This window comes from Jaculus jaculus, chromosome 4 (genome assembly GCF_020740685.1).
Source record: "Jaculus jaculus isolate mJacJac1 chromosome 4, mJacJac1.mat.Y.cur, whole genome shotgun sequence".
NCBI classification, from domain to species: domain Eukaryota; kingdom Metazoa; phylum Chordata; class Mammalia; order Rodentia; family Dipodidae; genus Jaculus; species Jaculus jaculus.
Genome location: NC_059105.1, coordinates 56222429 through 56235502, shown reverse-complemented (window position 1 = coordinate 56235502; position 13074 = coordinate 56222429). Strand labels below are relative to the sequence as shown.

At 35.7% G+C, this 13074-nt stretch overlaps 1 protein-coding gene across 4 annotated transcripts in view; it reads right to left on the bottom strand.

Annotated features, from left to right (window-relative positions):
• Window positions 1–13074, bottom strand: part of Nckap1 (NCK associated protein 1) — a 108640-nt gene that overhangs the window by 33887 nt on the left and 61679 nt on the right. For all 4 annotated transcript variants that reach the window (XM_045147267.1, XM_045147268.1, XM_045147265.1 and 1 more), the window contains 4 exons: window positions 10271–10416; window positions 7524–7656; window positions 3912–4031; window positions 123–262 (listed from right to left, as the gene is read on the bottom strand). In XM_045147267.1, coding sequence (XP_045003202.1) covers window positions 123–262; window positions 3912–4031; window positions 7524–7656; window positions 10271–10416 — 539 coding nt within the window. The remainder of the gene's footprint in view (window positions 1–122; window positions 263–3911; window positions 4032–7523; window positions 7657–10270; window positions 10417–13074) is intronic.

The following is a 13074-nucleotide window of genomic DNA, read 5'->3' as shown; positions in this document are numbered from 1 at the left end:
AAGAGCTCTAAATTAAAGTATATGCAAATTCTTACCATTGTCTTAATACTAATGCTATGGGATAGGGGATAACAGGGGCCCTCTACCAGGACAAAAAGATACAATAAAAGTGGAAGACTTACTTGGTCACTACCAGCCTGTTTTTCCTCATGCTCTCAACACCTGGTTTTTCCCTTTCTGGTTCCCCTTTCTTGCCAGTCTGTTTTTTCGACTTCTTATTCACTGCTTGACTGATGGTTTTGGCACAATGCTTAGGCAGCAACTAAATTTAGATAAGAATAACATTGTATTTTTATACCAATTACTCTAAAAGCATAATAATTAGTCCAGCAAACCTTAGCTGAATTCAGACTATATAGCAAATATGCTCAATTGTAAAAGAGAAATGTGGAAAGTAGTTTTCCAAGATAGCTCAGGTAACCCAGAGCTTAGTGCAAAACAAAAACTGATGTGAATTAACACTTCATAGCAGAAATGACAGTAAAGCTGATTGGTATTATTCAAAGGATAAATAAAAACATGCCAGATAAGCAAGGAGCAAGATATAAGAGTTACTAAGGATTTCAGCAGCTTATAAAAAGGAAAGTAAATGTGCTCAGAACTGAGTGGGAACTACTATACTAGGTAGCAGACTGTGAAGTACAGAGCAAACAGGAAGCTTCAGCAGTCAGAAGAGCCTAGGAGGTGAAGCCAGAGGTTGGATTCTAAACTGGAAATTTTCTTGAAGACAATACAGTTCTTACAGCAGAGCCCTAGTACAAGAGAAGGCCAATTCTAACACTGGCTGAAAAAGCCACTGAAACAAGAAAAATGAAACCAGGATAGCCAAACAAGATGTGCAAATGCAACACAACTGACAAAATGGCCAGATCTGAGAGATTTCTGAGATAAATTGAAAGGATTTAGATTTATCTCACTTAGCTGTAAATAAAGAAGCTCGGCAGTTAAGGTATTTAGGCCTGCAAAGCCTAACCACCCGGGTTTGATTTCCCAGTACCCATGTAAAGCCAGATGTATAAAGTGGCACATGCATCTACAGTTCATTTACAGCGGCTAGAGGCCCTGGAGTGCCCATTCTCTGTCTCTACTTGCAAATAAATAAAAATTTTTAAAAAATGATAAAAAGGTATCTAACAGTACTGATAAAAAGTGAGTTACAGCACTGAGAGCAATAATTCATTTAAGTTTGACAGATTAACAAGAAATAAGAACATTATAAGGTAAATGAAAGCAGTATTATATAATATAGCAACCATATGCTACATGTAGCTTTTCTTTTATCCTTGACTTAGCAATTTTTTTTCAAATTTCTTCATCATGATTACTTAAAATTAGCTTATACTAACAGGTTTCCTTAAAGAATTTTTGTACATAATTTTGATTGATTCTATTATGTATTCAAAATATGTTTATCCCAAAATTAATTGTCCAGTAAGCATAATAACAGACTTCAAAAACTTGATTCAAAAGTAAAATATATGTTTAAAAAAATATTTTTTGAGAGGCAGACAAAGAGCAAATGAGTGTGGGCATATCAAGGCCTCCTACCATTGCCAATGAACTCCAGACACATGTGCTACTTTACACATTTGGTTTTACATGGGCACTGGGGAATTAAACCTGGGCCATCAGGAGTTGCAAGCAAGTGCCTTTAACCATTGAGCCATTTCTTCAGCCTCTGAAGTAAAATATTTTTACCACTAATATGTCTACATGCTAAAATGATAAAATGACATTAAATCAAATATACCCTTTAAACTAGCTTCCCCTATATTTTAAAAAGCACTTTAAGATTTCTTTCAGTGATGAGTCACTGAAAGAAAATTAGTCACTGTACATAAACAAGTAAAGAAGGCTGTGGGAGTAGTCCACATTGTGAAAAAATAAAAAGAAATAAGAAATTGTATTTATGTTGTCAGAGTACTTTTTTGTTTTGTTTTGTTTTTTCAAGGTACCCAGACTAACCAATGACCTGGATTCATTTTGTATTGTCAGGGTGGCCTCAACCTCACAGCAGTCCTCCAACTTTGGCCCCCAAGTGCTAGGATTAGAGGCGTGCACCACTATACCCAGCAGAGTTCCTTCTTAAAAAATAAAAATAATGCCGGGCGTGGTGGAGTGTGCCTTTAATCCTAGCACTCTTACCCAGAGGTAGGAGGATTACCATGAGTTCAAGTCTATCCCAAGACTACATAGTTAGTTCCAAGTCAGCCTGAGCCAGAGTGAGACCCTACCTTGAAAAATCAAAATAATAATAATAAAATAAAAATAGTAATTTTTTCAGAAATTTTCAATTTCATGATTAACAACAACAACAAAACCAGAATGTTGCATCTAACTCCTAACAAAACACAGCTATAAGAGCATAAAACACAAAAACCTATGAGTATCACTACAAAATCAAGTTTCAAAGTATCTCTAAAAACACCAAAATACAAGTGGGTTGTAACAAACTATCATGAACAGAAAGTGCAGAAAACATGAAAGCAATAGGGAAACTGATGAGCCTAAGTGAGAAGGAAAATCCTGTAGCATTCACTTGAAAAACAAAGGTCCTGGGTACAGAAAGAGGAGTGTTAACAAGCCTCTATAGTATGACTTGATAAGCTATAGCAATTTAGTCTCCATTAATTCTCAAAGTAATCAGCTAAAGTTCTATTCAAGGGTAGCACTCCAGATTAAGAAGACGACAGAACAAAGCCGAGTATGGTGGTGCACACTTTTAATCCTAACACTTGGAAGGCATAGGTAGGAAGACTGCCATGAGTTCGAGGCCACCCTGAAACTACGTGAGACCCTATCTCGGAAAACCAAGAAATTATTTTCATGTATGTATGTATGTATGTATGTACAGAAATGAGAAAGAGACAAAAGAAAAAGAAGACACAGGTAAGTGTGAGGTGGGAAGAGGAATTTAGAATTGCAAGCAGCCCTATTTGTTGATGCTGAGTGAAACAGAAATGTTCTGAGTAGTAAGAAAAACTATCTGGCACCACAACTCTTTTCAAAAGTCCAGGAAAAGCATCTGCACATAAAAATAAGTAAAAGAACAAATCAGGATTTAATTCTCAACCAAACTAATATAAGAGAAATGGTAAGACAAAGGATGCTACTTCTGTAGATAATTAAAGCACAACAGAAAAACCCAGAATATAAAATTAAAGAAAATAACTCTCAAATATAAGTATCAAATAAACAAAATGCAATTTTTAAAACATATTAAACATTGCCTTAAAAGAAATAAAGGAATATAAATAAATCAAATAGAACTGAAGAGACAAAAAAAAAAAAAAAAAAAGATTCACGAGTAAAACATTTTAAGCTTGCCAAGAAAGGTCTGACAAAGATAAACACAGTAGGTGGAAGAGAACAAAGCCAAGGAAGCAGCAAATTTAAAAACCCACTATAATTCAAGAAACCTTTCCTATTATTGCAGGAAAATGGGGTCAAACTAGTAAAAGTACACCAAATTCTTGAGCCAATCAATCTACCTACATCAACACCAAGATCATAAAATAAAGAACACTATTTTTAAAAAATTGTTGGTTTTTGTTTGCTTGTTTTTTGGCATTGGGGGTTGAACAGAGGCCTTGCACATGCTAGGTAAACATGAACACTGAGCCCATTAAGTAAGGCTTTAAAGGAATATAGCCATCCGTCATTCATCCAAATATTGTCTGTTACTCCTGTCAACTATATGACAGAGTTAAATATTTGCAACCAATACTACATAGTATACAAAATTTACAATATTTACTATGTAGCCCTTTATTGGAAAAGCCTGCTGAATGTTGAACACACTGACACATGCCAGTAATACCAGATACATGGAAGGAAAGTAAACTAACAATTTATAGCTTATTTTCTTGTCTTCCAAATTTCCTTACTGTAGGAAACATTTAAATTATTACCTGATCACTAAGAGTACACTGTTCTGTGCAAATATCAGTGATGAGATTTCGTGCTTGTTTGGCCATTTCATCCAGGAACATATTACATAAGGAAAGGCTGCGATCTCCAATATGATGACGCTGTTAAAGCAGAGTGCAAGAAATGAGAGAAGTCACAAGAAAGTAGTTTCAATTAAAACACTTTAAATAGACATGGAAAATTATAGTTATACACTGCAATAAGGAGTGGGGAACAATATAGGGTTTCCCCCTTTTCTTACAATGAAAACCTGGTAATTTTGTGTTTGCACAAGTATTACATAAAATAGAAAGTTTTTGGTGATTCAGTAAGAAATTTATGATTTGTTTAGTTTTGGTGAACTGCATTTCATTTGGTGGTTTTAATTTTTTTAATGGTAACTGGAATGTTGAGCATATAAAGCTATAAATTTCTCTACTGTCCATATATAGGACTTTACTAAGAGAAATTTTTAAGCAAGTCTCTTTCTTTGACCTTATATGGTGGTTTGAGCCATATGTTCCCCCATAAGCTCATATGTTCTGAATGCCAGGCCCCCAGAGGTAGAGCTTTGATGGAGGTGGGTGTGTTCCCCTTTCCCAGAACTTCACTCACTCTCCTGCTACTGTTTCCCATCAGCTATGGCAGAGGTGATGTCCAGCCTCTGCTCATGCCACGCTTTCCCTGCCATTATGAAGCATCTCCTCAAGACTGGGAGTCAAAAAAGCTTTGTCCCAGCAAAAACTATACCACCTTACATACTCAATTACACAGGAAAAGATTACATGCACTACTAATATATATATTTTTACATATATATCTGTGTATATATATATGTATATATATATGTATATGTGTATATATATATGTATATATATATATATATATATATATATGTATGTATGTATGTATGTATGTATTTATTGGGGGGGAGAATGGGCATGCTAGGACCTATAGTCACTGCAAACGAACTCCAGATGCTTGAGCTCTCCCTTGTCCATCTGGCTTACGTAGGTCCTGAAGAATCAAACCAAGATCCTTTGGCTTTGCAAGCAAACGCCTTAACTGCTAAAAGCCACCTTTTCAGCCCTACATCCATTACTTTTATATAGCTGAAATAAAGGTACATAATATAAAAATATTTGATCTACAAAATAACTATTCCTAGAGATACTTTATATCTTTTTTGCAGGCTCTTTGAAACGGTTAACAGAAAGCCAAAACAAAAAGTATTTGCAGCCGGATACAATTAAATATTGGTCACTTCTTGGGAGGTGGGTATAATTTGGATCTCTGTTTTGTTTATTTTTTTGGTGGGGGAAGTGCTGGGGACTAAACCCAGGGCTTTGCACATGCCATCTAGGCAAGTCATATCACTGAATATTTCCCTTTCCCTTCTTGTATTTTCTACTTTGAGATAGGGTCTCACGTTGCCCAAATTGGACTTAAACAGGCAATCCTCTTGCCTCACCCTCCTGAGTAGCAGAAATTACAGGCTTGAGTCACCAAACATGGATGCATTTCTTAACCTGTCATACAAGTCTCTCTGTCATCTGTCCTCTGCCTTTTATTATAGTGCTGAGAAACATCTTAGGAGAACAGGAAAAGTTGAGAACAATAAAGATACTATAGCAACAATAGGTGGAATATGTTTTTAGTGTCACTGGTCCTCCCTACTGGCAGACTCTATACAGATTCAACCAACCAGGAAGCAGAAATAATTGGAAGAAACACACATACTTCTCCAGTGAACAGCCTCCCCCCCCCAACTCTTATTCCCTAAATACAATGCAATAATTACATACATAACACTTACATTGTGTTAAACATCATAAGAGATCTAGAGAGGATGGAAAGTTTATAAGAGGTATTTGTAAATTATGTGCAAATACCTATGCTATTTATGAGATTTGAGGATCTATAGGGAGAAAGGAAGGGTACACAAATAAATCCCCCATGGATACCAAGGAATGACTATATATAAGAAGAGTGCTTAAAATCTGAATTGCCCTATTTGATAACAGCAAGGGAAAGTAGGGGTAGATTTAAGAAATTATACCACAATTACCAAATAAGGAGATTAGATAAGTAATTTAGTGGAAAGGATAATCATGTGGGAAGAGCTAACAATAGACCTCAGATGTCAACATTGAGAGGAAACAATTCTATCAAATTTAAGAAACTCTACACATACATAAAATTGGTGGTGTAAATATATCCACAGTTTCTACACTAGTTCCCAAAAAGGTTCTCAGTCTAATCTCATCTCCAAGCCATCCTCCTATGGAATATTCAAGACAACTACAAGAAATGCACTACTTCAAGTTTCTTTTCAATAAATTCTGCACTTCTAAGAAGCCAAACACTGTTACAAAGTAATACATTATTTAGCTTTATAAAGTATTGCCAAAATGGTATTTTTTCTTTAAAGAATCTAAGAAACTTTTCCTTGCCAACTGTAACTGTATGTATTTGTGGGATGCATTGTGGTTTTTTATTTATTTTTCATGTTGAGGACAAAACCCAGTGCCTTAGATGTGCCCAGCAAGCACTCTACAACTGAGATACATGCCCTGTGTCCTGTTATTTTTTATTTGTGTATACACTGTGAAATGATTTAATCAGGCTAGTTAGTGTAGCTATCACTTCGTCAACTTGCCTGTTTTTAATTTTTTTTCCCCAGACAGTAGCTCCTGTATTCTAGGATGGACTAAAATGTGTTACGTAGCCAAAAATAACTTCTGATTCTCCTGCCTCTGCCTGCTGAAGACCAAAATTACAGGTCCTGGTGTGTGCCACCATGTTTGGTTTATATAGGGCAGGAGACTGAACTCAGGACATTGTGCATACCAGAAAAGCACTCTAAGAACTGAGCTACATCTCCAGTTCCAACATGTCTTTTGTGGTGAGAAGATTAAAAATCCATTCTTCTTAGCAAGTGAAAATTACACAGTATCGTTTTACAGAAATGGACTCACTATGCAGCTCAGACTGTCCTAAAACTTGTGATCCTCCTGTCACAGACCTACATTGTTAACTGTGTCACTTCCACGTAGTGCAACAGCTCACTGAAACTTATTCCTCCAAACTAAGACATCCCCACTTGGCTATCATAAAACAATTTAGTTCTACTTTTCAGCACCTGTGTCTATGTGTGTGCATGCACATGTCTGTCTGTCTGTCTGTCTGTCAGACAAGTATCTGCAAATATAGATGTTGTTTAATATACCTATTTTATTAACAAGTGAGTAAAATTTATGTCACTCAATAATCTACAAATTCAATTTTAAAGTAATTTCAGTAGTAGTTTAAAAGTACAGAAACCTAATTATTATATATGTACAGATATCTAAATATTAACATCTGACCCACCATTTATTTTAGTAAAGGCAAACAAATGGCTGACATGTATGTGTATGTTTATTCATCCACATATATTTTAGTTATATCATATATATATATATGTATATATATATATATGCATGCATGCATGCATGCATGTTGTGTTTTATCAGGTATCTACTTAAGCAGTTTTCTGATTTTACATAAAATTAAATGGGAAGAAAAATTAGGTAATGAGCTACTCAACTGATGTAGCTCATTTTGTACATTACCTCTTCAGGACACAGCTCATGTGTACAGCTCATAAAATGAGTGCAAAGTAGTGGAAATGCAATTGAGTATCTTGACTGAGAGGGTAACTCCAAACACTGCTGAAACATCTTCTCAAAAGCACGACTATAAAAACTGCATTAGGAAACAAATGTAAAAATCACAACAGCAAAAGTGGTAACAGTTTACAATTGATATCAAGTTTCTGGTACAATACCCTATTATTAATTTACTCAAGTTAAAATAAAGGTTAGCAACTGATTAGATTTATTCCCTCAATAGTTATTTTCCGGCCCAAATATTTTTATGTCAATAATTCACTCAGAGTAATAAAAGTACTATTTGTATAACATATAAAACACTTTAAATAAAAACTTAAGGTCATAGACAATATGTAGAATATGAATTCATGACATTCAATTTTTAATTTTTTTAAAATTTTTGTTTATTTTTATTTATTTGAGAGTGACAGACAGAAAAAAGAGGGGGGCGAAGGCAGGGAGAGAATGGGCACATCAGGGCCTCTAGCCACTGTAAACAAACTCCAGATGCATGCACCACCTGTACATCTGGCTTACATGGGTACTGGGGGATCAAGCCTTGAACCAGGGTCCTTAGGCTTCACAGGCAAGTGCTTAACCACTAAGCTATTTCTCCAGCCCTATGACATTCAAATTTTATATCAATTAATCAAAGCTAAGGAATTATCAATTAGAGGGACCACCACTATTTTAAGTGACTCTAAGGAAAATATTGCCAATTAAATAATTGTAACACCATCAATTTAAAATTATTCAAAACTTAAAATGTTAAATCTAAATGGAAAAGAGTTTTATTGATAAAATAGAATAACGACATTTTGCCCAGCGTGATGGTGCATGCTTTTAATCCCAGCACTTGGGAGGCAGAGGTAGGAAGATCACTATGAGGTCAAGGGTACCCTGAGACTATATAGTGAATTCCAGGTCAGCCTGGGCTAGAGTGAGACCCTACCTCAAAAGAAAAAAACAAACAGAACAATAACCAAACAAAAACAATAATCTCAGAATAAAGAAGAAAACAGAGAGAATAAACTTTTTTTTTTTTTCCTTTTTGGTATTTTGAGGTAAGGTTTCAGTCTAGCTCTGACTGACCTGGAATTCACTATGTAGTTTCAGGGTGGCCTTGAACTCATGCTGATCCACCAACCTCTGCCTTTCAAGTGCTGGAATTAAAGGCATGCACTACCATGCCTAGCTAAACATGTTTTTTAGATGTGACATGCAAATTATGTTTAAATTTAGTGATGAATTATAAATAAAATTTATTAAATAAATTAAAACAAAATAAATTATAAATAAAATTATTAAATAAATAATAAAATAATGCTTAAATTTTAAACATCATTCAAAGTACATTTATTTCTAAGAATTAGGAGAAGAATTTATAACTCTTACTATAGAATCACCTAAATATGAAATGTTTCTCATTTTCTTTCTATGATAGTCTGGTTCAGGCAGTAATACAGGGCTCCAAATGATTTTAAAATTCTTGCAAATTTGACATATGATGTATCTAAATATGTGTTCCTCTGAGAAGCAGGCCTTTATATGCAATGATTGAGATTTCTTCTCCAATAATCATTTTTAAAAGCCATTCTAATAAACTGCTAAGAATCATTGTGGATTAAGCTGTTTTCCAAAAGAAAAAAAAAGAGCTTTTTGTAATGACCTCTATCCATTCAGATTATCTCAGTATTTTAGAAATAAGGAAACCTACTAGGACATTCCCATTTACTCTCTTCAAGACCAAGAAGCAGGAAATGGAAGTTGGTACTACATGACTATGGAGCCCAAATACTTGAGTTTAATTACTAAACACTTGTGTTTAGTAATCTGATCACAACCTAGTTCATGTATTCATTCAAACATATCATCTACTGTTTCAATAAAGAAGCAAAAACATTAGCCTCCTTCAAAGGCATTATTTTCCAGGGAGGACACGAGAGAAAGGTAAGTTGCAGTGCTGACTGCAGTAAGAGCCAATGCTCAATATCATGCCAGGAGTAGACACCACACTATCATGTCCACACTACAGAAGTTACCAGGCCTTTAAACTACAGTGTTAAGTATAGTAAGAGGCAACACATGGCAAAGAGTAGACACCAAACCATCACGCCAACACTGTACAAGTTAGCAGGCCTTTAATTTCTAACATTTACTATCCTTGATTGATCTACAACTTTTTTTTTTCCTATAAGATAAAATATGCAAAGGAGCCCTTACTCTGAACTTTATATTTTCAAATAAAATCCTTATCAATAAGAGATACCCTTATATAGAACTAATGCTATGTTGGCAAGTATTTTTTTTTTTTAAGTTGACTATTTCCTTTCTTATTAAGAGCCTAGTACTGAATTGTCTTAAAAGGCAAGCCTCCATAAAAACAATCCAGGGGCTGGAGAGGTGGCTTAGCGATTAAGCACTTGCCTGTGAAGCCTAAGGACCCCAGTTCGAGGCTTGATTCCCCAGGACCCACATTAGCCAGATGCACAAAGGGCGCATGCGTCTAGAGTTCGTTTGCAGTGGCTAGAGGCCCTGGTGCACCCATTCTCTCCCTCTCTCTCTCTCTCTCTCTCTTTCTCTGCCTCTTTCTGTAGCTCTCATATAAATAAATAAAAATAAACAAAAATAAAAAATAAAAACAATCCAGAAGCTTTACTTCAAATACTAAAAGGTTCAGGTCCAGATTTAAGGAAATTACAACATACCAAAATATGGAGAGATCTGATGTTTCCACCAACATTTCCACCAAGGAATCTACCATTTTTGTATGAAAGATTATTGTATTCATCATCTTTCCAAGTTCTCGATGATCTGCAAGGCTAAGTGAAGCCTTAGAGACACTGGTGTATGCCTGCAGAAGTCCAACAAAATCAAAATGAGTTAAGAGAGAGATCAGTAAGTGACACTAGTCACTCTATTGTGGGGAAAAAAATGCATCACTGAAAAATATTTAAACTATTATGATACTATATCAGTGACAATACTTAAAAAATTGTCTATTGACACTAATTTTAAGTACTATCAGTAATCTTTTAGGCCTAGAGATGTAGCTCACTGTTAAAACACTTGCTTGTCACGCATGAGGATGTGGGTTCAATTCCTGGTATAGTCCTAAAGAAATTTTATTGTCCATAAAACAGAATCTAATATATGGGTCATTCATCTTGAAACCCAAAGAAAATGAAGTTACTTCAGCAAAAATGTGAAACAATAGTAAAAATTTTACCAAAAGAAACTTCTTATGTAGTTTAAGAAAGAAAACAGCCAGGTGTGGTGGTGAATGCCTTTAATCCCAGCAGTAGGGAGGCAGAGGTAGGAGGACCACTGTGAGATTAAGGCCACCCTGAGACTACATAGTAAATTGCAGGTCAGCCTGGCCTTGAATGAGAACCCACCTCGAAAAATAAAAATAAATAAATAAAAACAGAAATAAAGGAAGAAAACAATGAATGGACTTGAGAGCTGTCTTAGCAGATAAGGCACTTGCCTGCAAAGCCTAACGACCTTGGTTAGATTCTGCAGTGCCCACATAAAGCCAGATGCGCAAAATGAAGCATGTGTCTAGAGTTCATTTGACATGACTAAAGGCCCTGGTGTGCCCATTCTCTCTGTATCTCTCTCTCTGCTTGCAAATAAATAAATTTAAGAAAAGAAAGAACACAAACATAGGAAACACTGGATAAAATCAAATATGCACTATACATGTTAACTCAATGAGGTTTTACATTGAATGACTAAAACTGAGTAATATAACACTCTACTAACATGATGGAGTCTACAAACGAACTGAAGACAGTAAAAAAAAAAAAAAAAAAAAAAAAAAAAACCCTAGAATGAGCTAGACAAAAATGTTAGCAGGACTTAACGAAATCATCAAGATAGGACATAGGGAATGAAATTCTATGATTGGAACATCAAAATCAGAGATCAGAACCATGTTTATGGATAATGGACATTTCAGAAGAACAGAGATGCTTGCTAATAAATATTAGTAACAACAGCCAGAGTTTGAGTGCAAACAAGAAACGAAAAAATGGTAAACAATGAAATCCAACTAGATTACGCATCACACTAAAGAATCAAAAATTTGGAGCTGGGTGTGGTGATGCATGCTTTTAAGCCCAGAGAGGCAGAGGTTGGAGGATTGCTGTGAATTCAAGGCCACCCTGAGACTATACAGTGAATTCCATGTCAGACTGAGCTAGAGAAAAACTCTACCTTGTAAAAAAAAAAACATAAGCAAAAAAATAAAATAAAATAAAAATTGGGTGATCTACTGAGGAGTCTATATATAATGGACAGTTCTTATTTTAGAAAGATGGCTCTTATTTGGAGAAGCAGGAAATGTAGGGAGGCATAGTTAGAAAGCAAACAAGAGGCAAAAGCCTAATAGAAGGTCATGATGGCAACGTGTCAGACACAATTATGATGGCTTGGTCTATAGCAGTGATAGTTCAAAGTAGTTTAATATGGGAAATGACTAGATATGATGGCCAACAGACGAATTATAGATGCTGGCCAGCGCTTGGTTCTTGAAAGACACTCCTTTCTCATGCACTCCTGTATCTCTCTGGATATGCAAAGGACACAAGATCTAGACAACTCATTCTCTAGGCATTTGTAGCTACCAATCTTAAGAAATGGGGAAATGTGCTCCATGCCACAAACAACAAGCATGTTGAGACAACAGGAGGGTCCTCAAACTCAGTGTTTCTTAGCTGCATAGACAGCATTCATCTGATCCCTCTGCACTATGCCTGCAGGGCACTCAGAGACTTGGGGGATGATACACATGCACTGACACACTGCTTCCTATACCATGGAATATTAAATGCTTGGTCTCTCAATCATTGGAGCTCCAATGCCCTCTGGCAATATCAATAAAGCAGTAAGACACTAAATGATTGTCTTATATGTAAGAAAAAACATCAATTTTCCAACCCTCCAATGATAAGGAACTTTTGGGTAGACCATTCACTAGGCTAGCAGGGCCACAGAGAAAGCACATATATATTGCTGTGCTTCAAATTAAACCTAGGGCCTCACACATGCTAGGATGGTGGGCAAATATTACAATTGAGCTATATTCTCAGCCCCTGGTTTTCTAATTTCTTACCTTTATCTGTCAGGAAAGGGGAGTAAATAAGGAACAATGATGACAACTTTCTGAATTCAAATACATACTAAACCTTTATGATAATGCTGAACTAGATTTATTTATCTTCTATCAGTTTTACTGTATAAAGAAGCCATTGTGGGGCTGGAGAGATGGCTTGACGGTTGAGCACTTGCCTGTGAAGCCTAGAGACCCAGGTTTGAGGCTCAATTCCCCAGGACCCACGTTAGCCAGATGCACAAAGGGGCACACGCGTCTGGAGTTTGCATTGGCTGGAGGCCCTAGCATGCCCACTCTCTCACTCTAACTTACTCTTTCTCTCTCTGTCACTCTCAAACACATAAATAAAAATAAACAAAAAATTTAAAAAAAAAGAAGTCATTGTGGCCATGA